This window comes from Blennius ocellaris (assembly GCF_963422515.1).
Source record: "Blennius ocellaris genome assembly, chromosome: 16".
Lineage (NCBI taxonomy): Eukaryota > Metazoa > Chordata > Actinopteri > Blenniiformes > Blenniidae > Blennius > Blennius ocellaris.
The window spans coordinates 26261954-26277232 of NC_137665.1; the positions used below are offsets into that span (position 1 = coordinate 26261954).

General features: G+C 49.5%; 1 protein-coding gene across 1 annotated transcript in view; it reads left to right on the top strand.

Moving 5' to 3' along the window:
- Positions 1-2780: 2780 nt before the first annotated feature.
- Positions 2781-15279, top strand: part of LOC308141841 (TANK-binding kinase 1-binding protein 1-like) — a gene marked incomplete at both ends in the record, with an annotated part of 39596 nt that continues 27097 nt past the window's right edge. Inside the window, 2 exons of the mRNA XM_080512071.1 lie at positions 2781-3005; positions 14974-15105. Of these exons, the coding sequence (XP_080368197.1) occupies positions 2781-3005; positions 14974-15105 (357 nt within the window). The remainder of the gene's footprint in view (positions 3006-14973; positions 15106-15279) is intronic.

Consider the following 15279-nt stretch of genomic DNA (forward strand, 5'->3'; position numbering starts at 1 on the left):
GATTTGTGTTTTCAGTCCTGATCCTGAGAACTGGGTTTTCCTGGGTGACTGCAGGCGCTTGTGACTAATACAGACCTTTATAATAAATTTAAACAAACCATGTGAGTAGACATATGGGCCCTTGGCTGACACTGTGTGTGTGTGTGTGTGTGTGTGTGTGTGTGTGTGTGTGTGTGTGTGTGTGTGTGTGTGTGTGTGTGTGTGTGTGTGTGTGTGTGTGTGTGTGTGTGTGTGTGTGTGTGTGTGTGTGTGTGTGTGTGTGTGTGTGTGTGTGTTACTATTTTGGGGCAGGAGCCTTTTTCTCACATATTTGAACTTCATCCTGGGGACAAAATATCTATTTTCAGGTTGAACTAAGGTTAATACTTACAAAGCGATTTGTTCAGGTTGGGTTCGGGTTCGGGTCTTTCACCACCTACACAGAGACAGAGCATTTACAGAAAGTTGCATTTTTGCCCGTTTACATGCCAATGGAGTTGGAGTATTTTCAAAACATTCTACCTTGGGACCCATTTTCAAAAAGTAGATTTTTCAGTGGCTCAGAGCAATGTTGGCCCCCACAACACTATGAAAGTTTTGCATTTTCATTTTAAATTGTTGCTGTAAATAGGCCGTTGTGTTTGTAATGGGCTGAGGCCACGTTTACACATCATCAGGTATTTACAAATTTACAAAGGATAGTTGCTTCTCTCCATTGTCAAAAATAACATTGTTCACAGATCTTTAAAGAAATACCAAAGTCATTTACACGAACCTTGTTGAAAGTTGCTATAAGCATGCCAAACCTGTAGGTTGTGGTGTTAGGAGCATCAAGCCATTCTGGCCAATCAGAATTCTGGACAAAACACAACAACAAATGACTTCCTGTGAGAAAATGTCACGAGGCTTGTTTGTTTGAATTGACTGAGAAGCGGTGGTCTTCCTGAATGTGGCTTTTAGAGTACAAAATAAGTAAAATACAAGAAACTATTGACTTTAAAGAGGACTGCACCTTACAATTTCGTTGTACGGTGTTTCAATCACAATTAGACATTGTATTCTATTCTATTCTAGAATTGTGTCAATCACAGTATGGGGACATACTGGACTGTAACAGTAGCTGTGAACACGTCGCAGATCGACAGTATGAGCCTGATGATGCCTCTGTCACATAGCGGGACGTCAAACATTTTCAGTGACTTGTAGCTTTGTTTATGTGTAAATTAAATTCCCAAACTCATTGAAATCTCACCCATTTTCTCTTGTTTTCAATATGAACAGGGTCTGAATCATGTTGCAATAGCATGCTGGTGTTGCACATTGTGCAAACAATGAATCCCAAAAAGGATTAGATTTGTAGAAGAATGTTTAGACTATTTTAGGTTTAGGTGATTATGTTGTAGAGCAGTTGTGGTGTTGAAGATCAGTGTTGGTGAAGGCTATTAGGTCAGTATTTATGCATGGGTCTTTGTTCATGTATGTTTATTTTTCTGTTGGTCCTCTTCTTTGTGCCTTTATTCATTCACTTGTTCACGTGTCGGTTCACGTGCTCACACGTGGATGGGTGTACTCGTACAAGAGCACTGGATAAAGACAGCAGAGCTGGCTGAGAGGAACTGGGAAATGAGCTAGTATGTAGAGTAAAACCGTGTGTGTGTGTGTGTGTGTGTGTGTGTGTGTGTGTGTGTGTGTGTGTGTGTGTGTGTGTGTGTGTGTGTGTGTGTGTGTGTGTGTGTGTGTGTGTGTGTGTGTGTGTGTGTGTGAGTGTAAGAGAGAGAGACACCGTGGGCTGCGATCGTGGGAGTTATCTGTAGAGAGATGCTTTGACCTCTCTCCCTCTGAATATGGAGTGGTGGTGTATTGAGGTGATCAGAACTGTGTCATCTTTTGGATGGATGAATGGATGAATGGATGGATGGATGGATGAGGTGGACCACTCAAACTCAGGAAAACATCAAATTTAAAGCAAAGCCGTAAGATTAAAACTGTGTATTTACATAATCACCAATAATATCTCACACTAAAAAACAAACGGCGTTTATTTAAGGACCTTGCTTGTTCTTATTGTGCTCATTGTACACTGGAGTGAACAGACCATCAATTCTCTGTTGATTTGCAGCTGTGTTGTAATGTGTTTTGTTGTTGAAAAACGGTTAAAAGCCTTAAAAAGTCTTCTGTTTATTTTCTTGGCAGGTATCATGAAAATGTCAGGGTATGTCAAGGCATGTGAATTCCTGGAAAATGTGGCTTTGAATGCTTCTACTGAAAGGTTACGACTGAGAGTCCCTGAGCAAGGCCTTTGACCCTTGACCCCAGCAGCTTCATAGGGGCCGCTCTGCTGCTCCTAGTATTTGTAGCTAAAGTTATTCATGAATGGGATTAGTTCACTGCAGGGAAACATTTACCAAAGGGGAGTTCCAAAGATTCGCATCGGTTTTAATCAGAACCTTCTTGTCTTCCACATAACGGTAGTTTTGATTTGAGATCAGAGGAGCTGGTGTTCCTTCAGGAGAATAGGAGGAAAGACAGCAGATGGGGAACGCCAAACCAGGGCCAGCAGGCTCGGTGTGATCCTGGCCTCAGTTTGAAAACAGGTTTACAGACGCTCTGTCTGGCTCTGGCTGCTGCCAGGACGTGGGATTTGTTGGTTTTACTGCTGCTGTGTGAGGTGGAGGGTCTGAAGTGGCACGCTGGGCTGCCCTGCCTCTCAGTCTGTCCTCCGGTTTGTTTAACACTCTGCTCCACACAAACAACCTGCTCATATCTCTCTCTGTTTGTCTTTTCCTTCCAGCAAACTGGTGATGGATCTGTTTGGCAGAGGAGAGCTGGGGTTGCTGGGAGGAGGAGGAAGAGGAGGAGATGACGTTCCCGGGATCAGTTGGTCATCAGGGCGACTGCCAGACGACATGTACCCGGCGTCGGGACTGGCCCTGGCTGCTGCCTACCATGACATCAAGACACGGCTGGCCAGCCTGGAGAGGGAGAACAGCAGCATCAAGAGGAAACTCAAGCACTACGAGGTCAAGGTCAGAGTGTACACACAGTCACGTCTTCTTGATGACAGAGACCACAACACACCAAAGAGACAACAGATGATGGGGACTACAGAAATTATAGAGACCACAGGGACTACAGAGAAGACTGGCACTGTAAAGCATGATGGCAGATAAATTAATGATTGGCATTCATCCATACATACATCCAGCATCCATCGATCAGTCCTTCCATCATTCCATTTGTCAATGTACCATCCATCCATCTATCTATCTCTATATTTATCCGTCCATCTATCATACCTCTGTTGTCCCTCTCATCCATTCAATAAAGGACCAGGTACACCATGAAATGACACATTTAGGGTGAGTTTGGGTCATAAATGTTCCGGCTGAGAGCCGGTGCGTGGAGTTTCTGGAACCCAACAGCAGACCAGGAGGCAGAGCAGGTACAGTTAGCAATCATTTATTTCTATTGCAAGACCTGGGAGACGAAGGAACGGAGACTCTGGGATGCAGAGTGTACAGGCGAGAAGACTGCAGCAGGGAGAGCTGTACAGCGAGGCGGGGAGGCCGAGGACGCTTAAAGCAGGGAGTCATGGAGCTCATGAGAGGAGCTGGTGACTTGGTACATAGACACAATCTCAATGACCGCCTCATTGCAGGGCTTAAGAGGTGGAGCAATCAATTAGTTGATTACCTGCAGGAGTGTCAGTGAGGAGGATCCGGTGCTGGAGCGAGGTGTGGATCCTCACAGTACCCCCCTCAATGGTCGCCACCTGGTGGCCTACCCGGCTTGTCCGGGTGCTCGGTTTAGAAGTCCAAGATGAGAGTGTCATCCAGGATGAGCCAGCGGGAAAGCCAGGACCGCTCCTCTGGACCGTACCCCTCCCAGTCCACCAGATATTGAAAACCCCTACCCCGGGTCCGCACATCCAGTATCTTAGACACGGTGAAGGCAGGATGGTCGTCGATGATCCTCGGGGGTGGAGGGGGGTCAGCAGGAGGACACAGGGGGCTGGAGGAGACGGGTTTGAGGAGAGAGACATGAAACGTAGGGTGCACCTTGACGGAGTTGGGAAGCCGGAGGCGGACAGCCGTGGGGTTGATCACCTTGGAGACCGGGAATGGACCGATGTATCGGAGAGCCAGCTTCTGCGACTCGACCTGGAGGGGAAGGTCTCGGGAGGACAACCATAGTATCTGCCCGGGTCTGTAGTCTGGAGCGGTAGTGCGGTGACGGTCTGCGAGTCGTTTGCTGGACTCCGTGGATCTGGAGAGCCTGCCCTGGCCGACCTCCATACCTCCCGGACCCGCCGTTGGTGGTCCTTGACCGCGGGGACAGCCACGTCGAGCTCCTGATCTTGGAACAGGGGAGGCTGAGAACCATGACAAGCCATGAACGGCGACAGTCCAGTGGCTGAGCAGGTGAGGGAGTTGTGGGCGTATTCGATCCATGGAAGGTGGGAGCTCCAGGATGAAGGAAACTGCGCAGCCATGCACCGGAGAGCCGCGTCGAGGTTCTGGTTCACCCGCTCTGTCTAGCCGTTGGTCTGTGGATGATATCCAGAGGAGAGACTGGCCGTTGCCCCCAGGACTTCAAAAACTGGTCCACTATGGTCAGGATGGTGGTGTTTCCGTCAGAAGGGGGGAGCCCGGTGACGAAGTCCACGGCATTTTGGGACCAGGGCCGGCTGGGAATTGGCAGCGGACGTAGGAGACCTGACGGAGGTTATGGGAGGACTTACTGCAGGCACAGGTGGAACATGCTGCAACGAACTCCCGGACCTCCCGGGCCATGCCAGGCCACCAGAAACGTTGCTGCAGGAAGCTGAGGGTGCGGCCGGCTCCAGGGTGGCAGGTGAGTTTGGAGTTATGCCCCCACTGAAGAACCTGGGAGCACACAGAGTCCGGAACGTAGATGCGGTCCGGCGGACCGGTGCTAGGCTCCGGGTCTGCCCCCTGAGCCTCCCGGATGGTCACTTCGATGTCCCAGGCAGCGGCACCCAGAATGCAGGACGGTGGGATGATGAGGTCTGGTGACTCAGAGGAGGAAGGGGAGGAGTGGAACCGAGACAGGGCATCAGGTTTTATGTTCCGGGATCCAGGTCGGAAGGACAGAGTGTAGTTGAACCTACTCAAGAAGAGGGACCAGCGCGCCTGACGGGAGTTGAGCCTGCGGACCGAGCGAAGGTACTCCAGGTTCTTTTGGTCCAGATGATGAATGGGACTGTGGCACCCTCCAACCAGTGCCTCCATTCTTGGAGCCATCCTCTCAACCGGAGAAAGCCTGAGGGAGAAGTAGACTTAGACTTAGACTTAGACTTTCTTTATTGTCATTGCAGTACATCACACAGTGGGGAAACTGGCAACGAAATGTCGTTGCTTAGCAACCGGTAAAAAGGTTCTTTAAAAAAAACCAAACATATTTAAATATATTTTAAAAAGTAGTGCAAACAGACAAACATTTAAAATAACATGCATATGAACGTTAAATAAAAGAGCAGGATGAGAAATGGGATAGATTAAAATTGAATAATTGCACAGTGTGATATTGCACAGTATGATGTTATACTGTTATTTGGCATTTAGAAGCCTGATGGCCGGGAAAGAAGCTGTTCTTCAGTCTGTTTGTTCTGCAGCGGAGGCCAGGAGGGTGAACAGTCCATGATGGGTGGGGGTGGTCAGAAAGGATCCGGTGAGCTCTGGTGAGGCAGCCTGTGTCTGCAATGTCCTTGATGGGTGGTAGTGGGGTCCCAATGATCTTCTCCCTGTCCTCACCACACGCTGCAGAGACTTCCAGTCTGAGGCCTTGCAGTTTGGGAACTAGATGGGGACCAGATGGAGATGCCGACGGTCAGCAGGCTCTCCATGGTTCCTCTGTAGAAGCTGGAGAGGATGGGAGGGGGGAGGGATACAAGTGCAGGCGCTGCTGGGCTTTCTTCACCAGGGACGTGGTGTGAAGTGTCCAGCTGAGGTCATCTGTGATGTGATGTGATGTGATGTGATGTGATGTGAACCCCCAGGAACTTGGTGCTGCTGACGACCTCAACCACAGTGGTTGATGAGGAGTGGGGTGTGACTGGGTCGGGATCTCCTGAAGTCGATGATGAGCTCTTTTGTCAGGTTGTTTGCCTTACACCAGTCCACCAGATGTTGCACCTCCTCTCTGTAGGCCAGATCGTTGTTGTCCCGAATGAGGCCCACAGCTGTAGTAGGCGCAGGGGTGGAGTTTGTGGGAGCCAGGATGCTGTTGGGAGAGCACCGCTGCAACCCCGGTGTCGGAGGAGTCTACTTCCACCACGAACTGCCGAGAGGGGTCGGGATGTAGTAGAACTGGGGCGCTGGTGAAGAGGGTCTTCAGCCGGGCGAATGCTGCAGCTGCTTCCTGGGACCACCGGAACAGAACCTTGGTGGAGGTCAGTTGGGTTAGGGGAAAGGCCACCCTACTGTAGTTCCTGATAAACCGACGGTCGAAGTTGGCGAACCCCAGGAATCTCAACAGCTCCTTCCGGGTCGTGGGGATGGGCCATTCCGCGACAGCTTGAACCTTGGCCGGGTCCGGTCCGGGAGTTGCCCCTGGGCAATAATGAAGCCAAGGTACTGTACAGAAGTGGCGTGGAACTCACATTTCTCTGGCTTGACATGCAGTCGGTTCTCCAGGAGGCGTTGGAGGACCAGGCGCATGTGCTCCCGGTGCTCCTCCAGTGAGCGGGAGAAAACTAGGATGTCGTCCAGGTACACTAAGACGAACTTGTTCAACATGTCTCGGAGAACATCGTTCATAAAGGTTTGGAACACCGCCGGTGCATTAGTGAGTCCAAATGGCATCACCCGGTACTCAAATTGTCCCAGCGGGGTGTTGAACGCCGTCTTCCATTCATCTAATTTCCTGATCCGGACGAGATGGTATGCATTCCAGAGGTCCAGCTTGGTAAACACCAGAGCCTCACAGAGGGGTTCAAAGGAGGGATCGATGAGGGGAAGAGGCGACCTGTTCTTCACAGTGATGGCGTTCAAGGCCTTATAGTCTATACAGAGACGGAGAATGGCATCTTTCTTTTTAACAAAAAAAAATCCTGCTGCCACCGGAGATGATGAAGGATAAATGAGGCCAGCAGCTAGTGACTCCTGGATGTACGTCTCCATTGCCTCCTTCTCGGGACGTGAGATGTTGTAGAGGCGCGGCGCCGGCAGAGGAGCCCCAGGAAGCAGGTCGATGGAGCAGTCATAGGGCAGGTGAGGAGGGAGAGTCCGAGCGAGGTCCTTGCTGAAGACTGGCGCCAGCTCATGATACTCCAAGGGAACTGCAGCCTGATCAGGAGGAGCCAGAGCCGGAGAACGGGAACCGGAGATGGACTTGGCAGACTGGAGGCACTGGGAGTGACACTGGAGGCTCCACCCAATGATTGATGAGCTCCTCCAGTTGAGGTGTGGGTTGTGCTGGTGCAGCCACGGGTAACCGAGGATGAGGGGCGTGACTGGAGAAGGGATCCCCAGCAGCTGGAGAGTCTCTCTGTGGTTCCCAGAGATGACCAGGGTGAGAGCTGTCGTGCGGTGAGTAACCCGGGCAATCAGCTGACCATCCAGGGCGTTGATACTCTGGGGAGAAGGCAGGAGCTCCAGCGGCAGTCCGAGCTGGGCTGCCACCCCTGCAGCCACGAAGTTGTCGTCGACTCCGGAGTCCACCAGAGCTGGAAGGGTCGCAGAGTGCTGATCCCAGTGGAGGCTGGCGGGCACCTTCATCCGGGAAGGGGAACTCGGGATACTGGAAGTATGGCCCGTCAGAGGGTTCCTGGTCACCGACAAGCCGCACCTTTTGGGTAGACTCGGGCAGGAGTCTCGAAGATGTCCGGCTTCACCATAGTAGAGACATAGCTGGTTCTGGCGGCGCCAGCGTCGTGCTCGGGGGTCCAGACGGGTCCGGCCTAGCTGCATTGGCTCATCTGCTGACTCGACATCTGCTGACACGTAGGACACAGTCATGACATATGAATTCTGACCCAGGAATGTGATTGTCTTTCACACCCAGTGGGGGGACCTTCTGCAGGACCTTCCTCCTCCCACTTTCTGCTCACAAGACGCTTCCCCATGCATTCAGACAGTCACTGATTGGTTGAAGCTCTCAGGATTCAACACCTTTGAATCCACACTTGCAACAAAAGGCTGCAAAGCCAGTCTCACAGTCTCTTTCTTGCAAGACTTGGACCCAGAGTCGGGAGGTTGCTCAAGGCAGCTCCCCAGCGTCAGCATACAGCTAACACCAGAGGCCTGCAACCAGGGGCCTTCACTCCTCAACTCCTCTGCTGACCCGACCACGAGGGTCAGACCTTCCCCTGATCCAGAGACCAGCACCCAGAGTCTGATCTCCCATCAACCAGGAAAACCAACCAGTTCCTCCAGGACGGACCAGGGAAACGATGCCTCACAGAACTTCTTTGTGTTTTCCTCAACCAGCAGGAAAACCATCACAGACCTGAGCGACCAGATCCTCAGTCTGGACAAAAGGATCAACCAGGAGCTGCAAAGAAGGACTCCTGAAACATCAACTTCATCTTCTTCTCCTCGGCCTGCAGAACCAGCAACCACAGTTAGCAGGAGGTGCTAACTACAGGAGAAGACACCAGCTTCCCTCCAGCAGGACAACAACTGAACTCCTTCAAGGAAGTGCTAACAACAACTGGGCTTTACCTGAGATTAGTTAAACCTGATGCTATGATAGAACTGTTTAACTTTATGAAGATGTGTTGATTCTGTTACAGTGATTGAGTTCTATAGATAATGATATTAGGAGCAGTTATCAACTTGTAAACCAACGTTAGCTCTACCAAGACACAGGGTCTGCATGCTAATCTTTGCTTTACTAACTAGTTAACTCACAATCCTACACATATCACATCAAAGACAACACCACACAGTAACTGAACACCATCTGACGACTCCTGATGTTTTACAAAACAAGTCTCATTCACATCAACTCATTCTAGAAATGGTCCTTTAGCAGAGACACACAGGAAGCAGATGCTAAAGACTAGCTTCCATGTTCCATTGTTCTCCAGCACATGGTGGAGACCCAGGACAGACTTCCTGCTCTCTGATAACCTCCATTTGAATGTAGTTTCTTGTGATCCGCCATCTTGTTTTGTAGTTCCATCACACGTCTCACACACACACTTCTTCCACATCTCTCTCTCTTTCTCTCTCCACACACACACACACACACACACACACACACACACACACACACACACACACACACACACACACACCTACACACACCCACCTGTAGATAGGTAGTTAGAATCCGCATTTTATTTGTTTTCATTGTAAATAAATATAATGTTTGGAATCATACTTGCTGTTTTATTAATGAGCACAAAGGAGAATGAAATGTCGACCTCTTCTGTGTCAAGAACTCCAAAATCCTTCAACCTTTACTGTTAATTCTGGTAATTGTAATTAATTTAACTATTAATTCAAATTAGTATATCTTATGAGACTGATATAACTGAATTGGCTATCATTTCCTGTTAAGACAGGTGGAGCTCCGAGGTATCTGATATTACATTTCAATAACATTATTAATAACTATCTTTGCTAATTATTAATCATTATCGATAGCCAACCACAACATAAATAGTGATCCTTATGAGGTAAGAAATCCCTACAGGAGTAAGTGAGAACAAGACACTGAATACGTACTTGTACGTTTCCCAGTTTTACTTTGTATGCTCTTTGCAATTCTACAGCATTTTGCAATAGAAAAATACACTACAATCACTTATTTAGAACAAACTTACTGTAAGAAACACCCTTTTGGTGGAGCTGTGCACAAATGGACAAATGAGTGAACAATACAGTATTACAGTCCATACTGTATTGTAACTGAACACAGGTAAATCATTGTCGCACATCCAGACATTCCTGTCTGCCTGGCCACATATTTTCATCGACATCACAACGGATATCAACCCTTGCAATGCAGCGAGGAAAGTGTCTCCTGGAGTGGCGACTCCACCATCTGCATGACTCTGCTGTGATGTTGTCACATGCTGCATCCATGGCTGCAAGCAGGGACATTTGCACATGTGCACGTTGGTCATAAACCTTCCACCTCCACACAGAGAAAAACTCCTCTATTGGATTGAGGAATGGGGAGTAGCATCCTGTCCTGTGCTGCAAACCACAGTCTGACCAGATGTGAGTGGTGAAAACTGACATTGTCCCACAAAACAACATACTTGTTGAATTGGCCATCACCCCTCTCCTTCCCAGAGACTATGTCCCTGCAAAGACTACAGTTGTGTCGAAAAAAGTCAGCACATGTATGTTATATGGACCAAGAAGGGGGATTTGATAACTCGTTCAATTTTGTATGTATTGAGTCAAACAACGAAATGAAGACTATTAAACGACTACTCAGCTTCCATAAGTATAGTTCATTTTGACTGACATGACATACGCAAATGATAATGTTACAAAACAGCAGAGGATTGTATGAAAGCAACTGATACATGTCCAAAAGCATTTGGAATATGTTCAGAGGAAGGAGAAATTGCTTTTATGATGTGTCCAAATGACTAAATGTTGTTGTTGGGCCCAGAATTCAAGCTCTCCTTCAAGCAGCTTCTCCCCCAAGAGAACAGGCTGCAAGAACAATGGGAAGGTAATAAATCAGCATGGGGGGAGGACTTCCCCCTTGAACTTCTACCTTATCGTGGTGGGGGAGTTTGAGTACCCGAATGATCCTCGGAGCTATGCTGTCGGGGTCTCCCAAGGCAAACGAGTCCTCGGTGACGGGTCAGACAAAATCAGTTCAACACACTCCTATGGACAAACAAAAGAGAGGAGAGACGTCGCCCGGTAAGGCACAGCTGGGGCCTCCCCTGGAGCCAGGCCTGTGGTTGGGGCTCATTTGCAGGCGCCTGGTGGCCGGGCTCTTGCCCGCAGGACCTGGCCAGACTCAGCCCGAAGGGACGACGCGGTCCCCTCCTCCTCTTCATCCTGTGTGCCCACCACCCACAGAGGCTACCGTAGGGGCCGGGTGCAGTGTGGATTGGGTGGCAGTCGACGGCAAGGGCCACAACGACCCAATCCCCAGACACAGACTCTGGTTTTTGGGACATGGAATGTGACCTCGCTGGGGGGGAAGGAGCCCGAGCTTGTGAGGGAGGTTGAGAGATACCATCTAGATATAGTATGGCTCACCTCCACGCACAGCTTGGACCATGTTCTTCACTTCCATTGTCGAAGCTGGTGCTCTGAGCTGTGGCCGCAGGTTCTCTGGTACCTGTTGTGGCAGCACCCCCGAACCCGGTGGTGGAAACCGGAAGTAAGGATGTCGTCAAGCTGAAGAATGAGTCCTATTGGGCACTGTTAGCTCAGAGGACTCCCGAGGCAATCGACAGGTACCGGCAGGCCAAGCGAGCCGCAGCCCGGGCCTGAGGTAGTTGCTAAGCTCTTCAGTGGCAAGGCACCGGGAGTGGATGGGATTCATCCAGAGTTTCTTAAGTCTCTGGATGTGCAGGGACTGTCGTGGCTGACTCGTCTCTGCAACATCGCGTGGCTGTCGGGGACAGTACCTCTGGACTGGCAAGAAGGGGGATCAGAGGGTGTGTTCTAACTACAGAGGGATCACACTCCTCAGCCTCCCCGGGAAAGTCTATTCCAGGATACTGGAGAGGAGGGTCCGGCCGTTAGTCAAACCTCGGTTCCAAGAGGAACAATGCGGTTTTCGACCTGGTCACTGAACACTGGACCAGCTCTATACCCTCCACCAGGTGCTTGAGGGTTCATGGGAGTTCGCCCAACCAGTCCACATGTTTTGTGGATCTGGAGACAGCATTTGACCGCGTCCCTCGGGATGTCCTGTGGGGGGTGCTCCAGGAGTATGGAGTCCGGTGCCCTTTGTTAAGGGTTGTTCGGTCCTTGTACGCCCAGAGCAGGAGTTTGGTTCACATTGCCGGCAGTAAGTCGGACCTGTTCCCAGTGCACGTTTTTCCCCAGCAGGGTTGTTCTTTTTCACCGATTCTGTTCATCACATACATGGACAGAATTTCTAGGCACAGCCAGGGGCCGGAGGGGGTCCAGTTTGGGGACCACAGGATCTCATCTCTGCTTTTTACAGACGATGTAGTTCTGTTGGCTCCATCAAGCCTGGACCTTCAGCGTGCACTGACACGGTTCACAGCTGAGTGTGAAGCAGCTGGGATGAAGATCAGCACCTCTAAATCCGAGGCCATGGTTCTCGACCGGAAAAAGGTGGCTTGCCCCCTCCAGGTCGGTGGAGTACCCTTGTCCCAGGTGGAGGAGTTCAAGTACCTTGGGGTCTTGTTCAGTGGGGGAAGATGGAGCGTGAGATCGACAGGCGGATCGGTGCAGCGTCTGCAGTTATGCGGACGTTGTATCGGTTCGTCGTGGTGAAGAAGGAGCTGAGCCAAAAAGCGAAGCTCTCGATTTACCGGTCGATCTTCGTTCCTACCCTCACCTATGGTCATGAACTATGGGTCATGACCGAAAGAACGAGGTCCTGGATACAAGCGGCTGAAATGAGCTTCCTCCGTTGGGTGGCTGGGTGTCACCCTTAGAGATAGGGTGAGGAGCTCAGTCACCCTTAGAGAGAGGGTGAGGAGCTCAGTCACCCTTAGAGATAGGGTGAGGAGCTCAGTCACCCTTAGAGATAAGGTGAGGAGCTCAGTCACCCTTAGAGATAGGGTGAGGAGCTCAGTCGCCCTTAGAGATAGGGTGAGGAGCTCAGTCACCCTTAGAGATAGGGTGAGGAGCTCAGTCACCCTTAGAGATAGGGGGAGGAGCTCAGTCACCCTTAGCGATAGGGGGAGGAGCTCAGTCACCCTTAGCGATAGGGTGAGGAGCTCAGTCACCCTTAGAGATAGGGGGAGGAGCTCAGTCACCCTTAGAGATAGGGGGAGGAGCTCAGTCACCCTTAGCGATAGGGGGAGGAGCTCAGTCACCCTTAGAGATAGGGGGAGGAGCTCAGTCACCCTAAGAGATAGGGTGAGGAGCTCAGTCACCCTGAGAGATAGGGGGAGGAGCTCAGTTACCAGGGAGGAGCTCGGAGTAGAGCCGCTGCTCCTCCACATCCAGAGGAGCCAGCTGAGGTGGATTGGGCACCTGTTTCGGATGCCCCCCCGGACGCCTTCCCAGGGAGGTGTTCTGGGCATGTCCCTCCACGACGAGGCCTCAGGTCAGACCTAGGACACGCTGGAGGGACTATGTCTCTCGGCTGGCAGGTTGGAAAAGCCCAATCATTGATCGAAACCGACCCGGACACAGCAGGTGTCCGAAATGCAAACTTGATCAAACCCAGCTCCCAACCAACTGCCCTCCACTTCTCAAGTCGGTCTCCAAGCAGGGAGGACGTCTCTGCAGCACTGAGAGACCAAGAGAGCACAAAGTGGACCACAAGAACCAAAACAAGATTCAGCCCGCTGGCGAGCAGAACACACTGTTTGGACTATCCTTTTTTTCTTTTCCTTTTTCTTTTTTTTGGATCCTGGGAGCCAGACGTGAAGCCGCATCTTCCAGCTCACTGGATCTCTGTGTGGAGAACCGAGCCTCACTAGAACTTTCTTCCTCTTTCCTTCTCTCTCTCTCTCTCTCTCTCTCTCTCTCTCTCTCTCTCTCTCTCTCTGTCTCTCTCTCTCGCTTTCTCTCTTCTTCATTAACCCCATGCACGTGCGCGCCCCACACATATCTCGTCGCCATGTGTGTTAACGCATGCGTGCGATGGACGTCTTGTTTATTTGGTCACCGAGCAACCGCCGCACTCCTAGAAAGAGCGAGTGGAGAGCCTCGAGTGGCTGCGTGGGTCATCGCAATCTCTCTTTACGCCCACCTGGTGGTCGCAACGAGTCATTGCGCTCTCCCTCCGCGCTCCTAGTGGTCGTCACGGTCACCGGCCCAAACCAGACGCCTGCCTCCCTCTGGTGTCCGTTCAAGATCATTACACCCACTCACACTGACATTCCAAGGTCCGCCGACACTCGTGGTCATTACATCCCTACTCAGAATTCCAAGATACACACACACACACACACACACACACACACACACACACACACACACACACACACAGACACACACACACACACACACACACACACACACACACACACACCCTCTTTCTTTGTACACAGCGTTTGCTGTTTAGTAGAGTAGATCTCTGTGTTAGATGATGTTTGCTACTTGATTGTGTTGATTTATGATAATTTCTGAATTATTTATGAATTAATGCATTTGTGTAAATAAACGCCTGTTAGCTGAATTGATGGATTCCTGGTAACTATTGTGTATTTATTGTTGATAATTCACTGGTTTGTAACAGTCTGCGCTCGAATCTCACACCTTCCTTGTTATTTAAGATTGTTATATTTACACAGAAATATTAACTAACTTAAATAACCCCCTTTTAACAAACAAGACTGATATTTTGGTATTAGCTATTTCCAGTTTAGCTAGTGGTGCCCCGATTTCACTATTATTTGATAAATAACCAATTTATTCAAATTCATAATTTCATCAATAAATAATTTTTGATAATTTATTAACTTTTAAGTAATTACTCAATTGCTCTGTGAGTTGTTAATGAGTGAATGACAATTTACTTGCATTACGTATTTAAATATTTCATAAATGACTTCCAGTGATTTATTACTTACAGGAATGTTAACGCTAATAACCAACCACTAATAGTTATGAGAATGTTCATTCTGATCTGAGAATAGCACCAAAGCGACTGAGAAAAACTGTAAACAGGAGTACTAAGTAGCCTCAGAGAACAACTTCCAAAATTCACCAAGAAAATATCCAGGCTGGACTCCCAACTTTTGGTCTCATGCTCCCCACTGCATGTCTCATGAATTCTGTATTTTTTAATTTAATCCCCTCAAAAAAAAATTTATGTATTCCCACATGTGTCATTGATGTATATTTCTCCATGATTGTACAGTTTTCAGACTGTATGTATTGTGTTCTTTTCCAGTTTCCTATGATCAGAGAATTTGGTGACGAGAGGGTTGTCTGTTGCTCCTGTGAGCCCATCATCAAGGACACCAGTGTGATCCAGTCAGAAACCACCAACTTCCAACAGAGGATCAATTCCCTGAGTCAAGAGGTACATGGTGACACCACCACAGAGAGAGGAACCTGCAGTTTAATGATGCTGTGAATGTTACTGCCAACAAACCTCTCTGTTAACTGGACCAAACGTTGAATAAAGACCAGTTGACTCTTTGGAACAAGTAAAACACACAAGGTCGTACGGGTTCTTGCAGTTAAATCTTTTTGT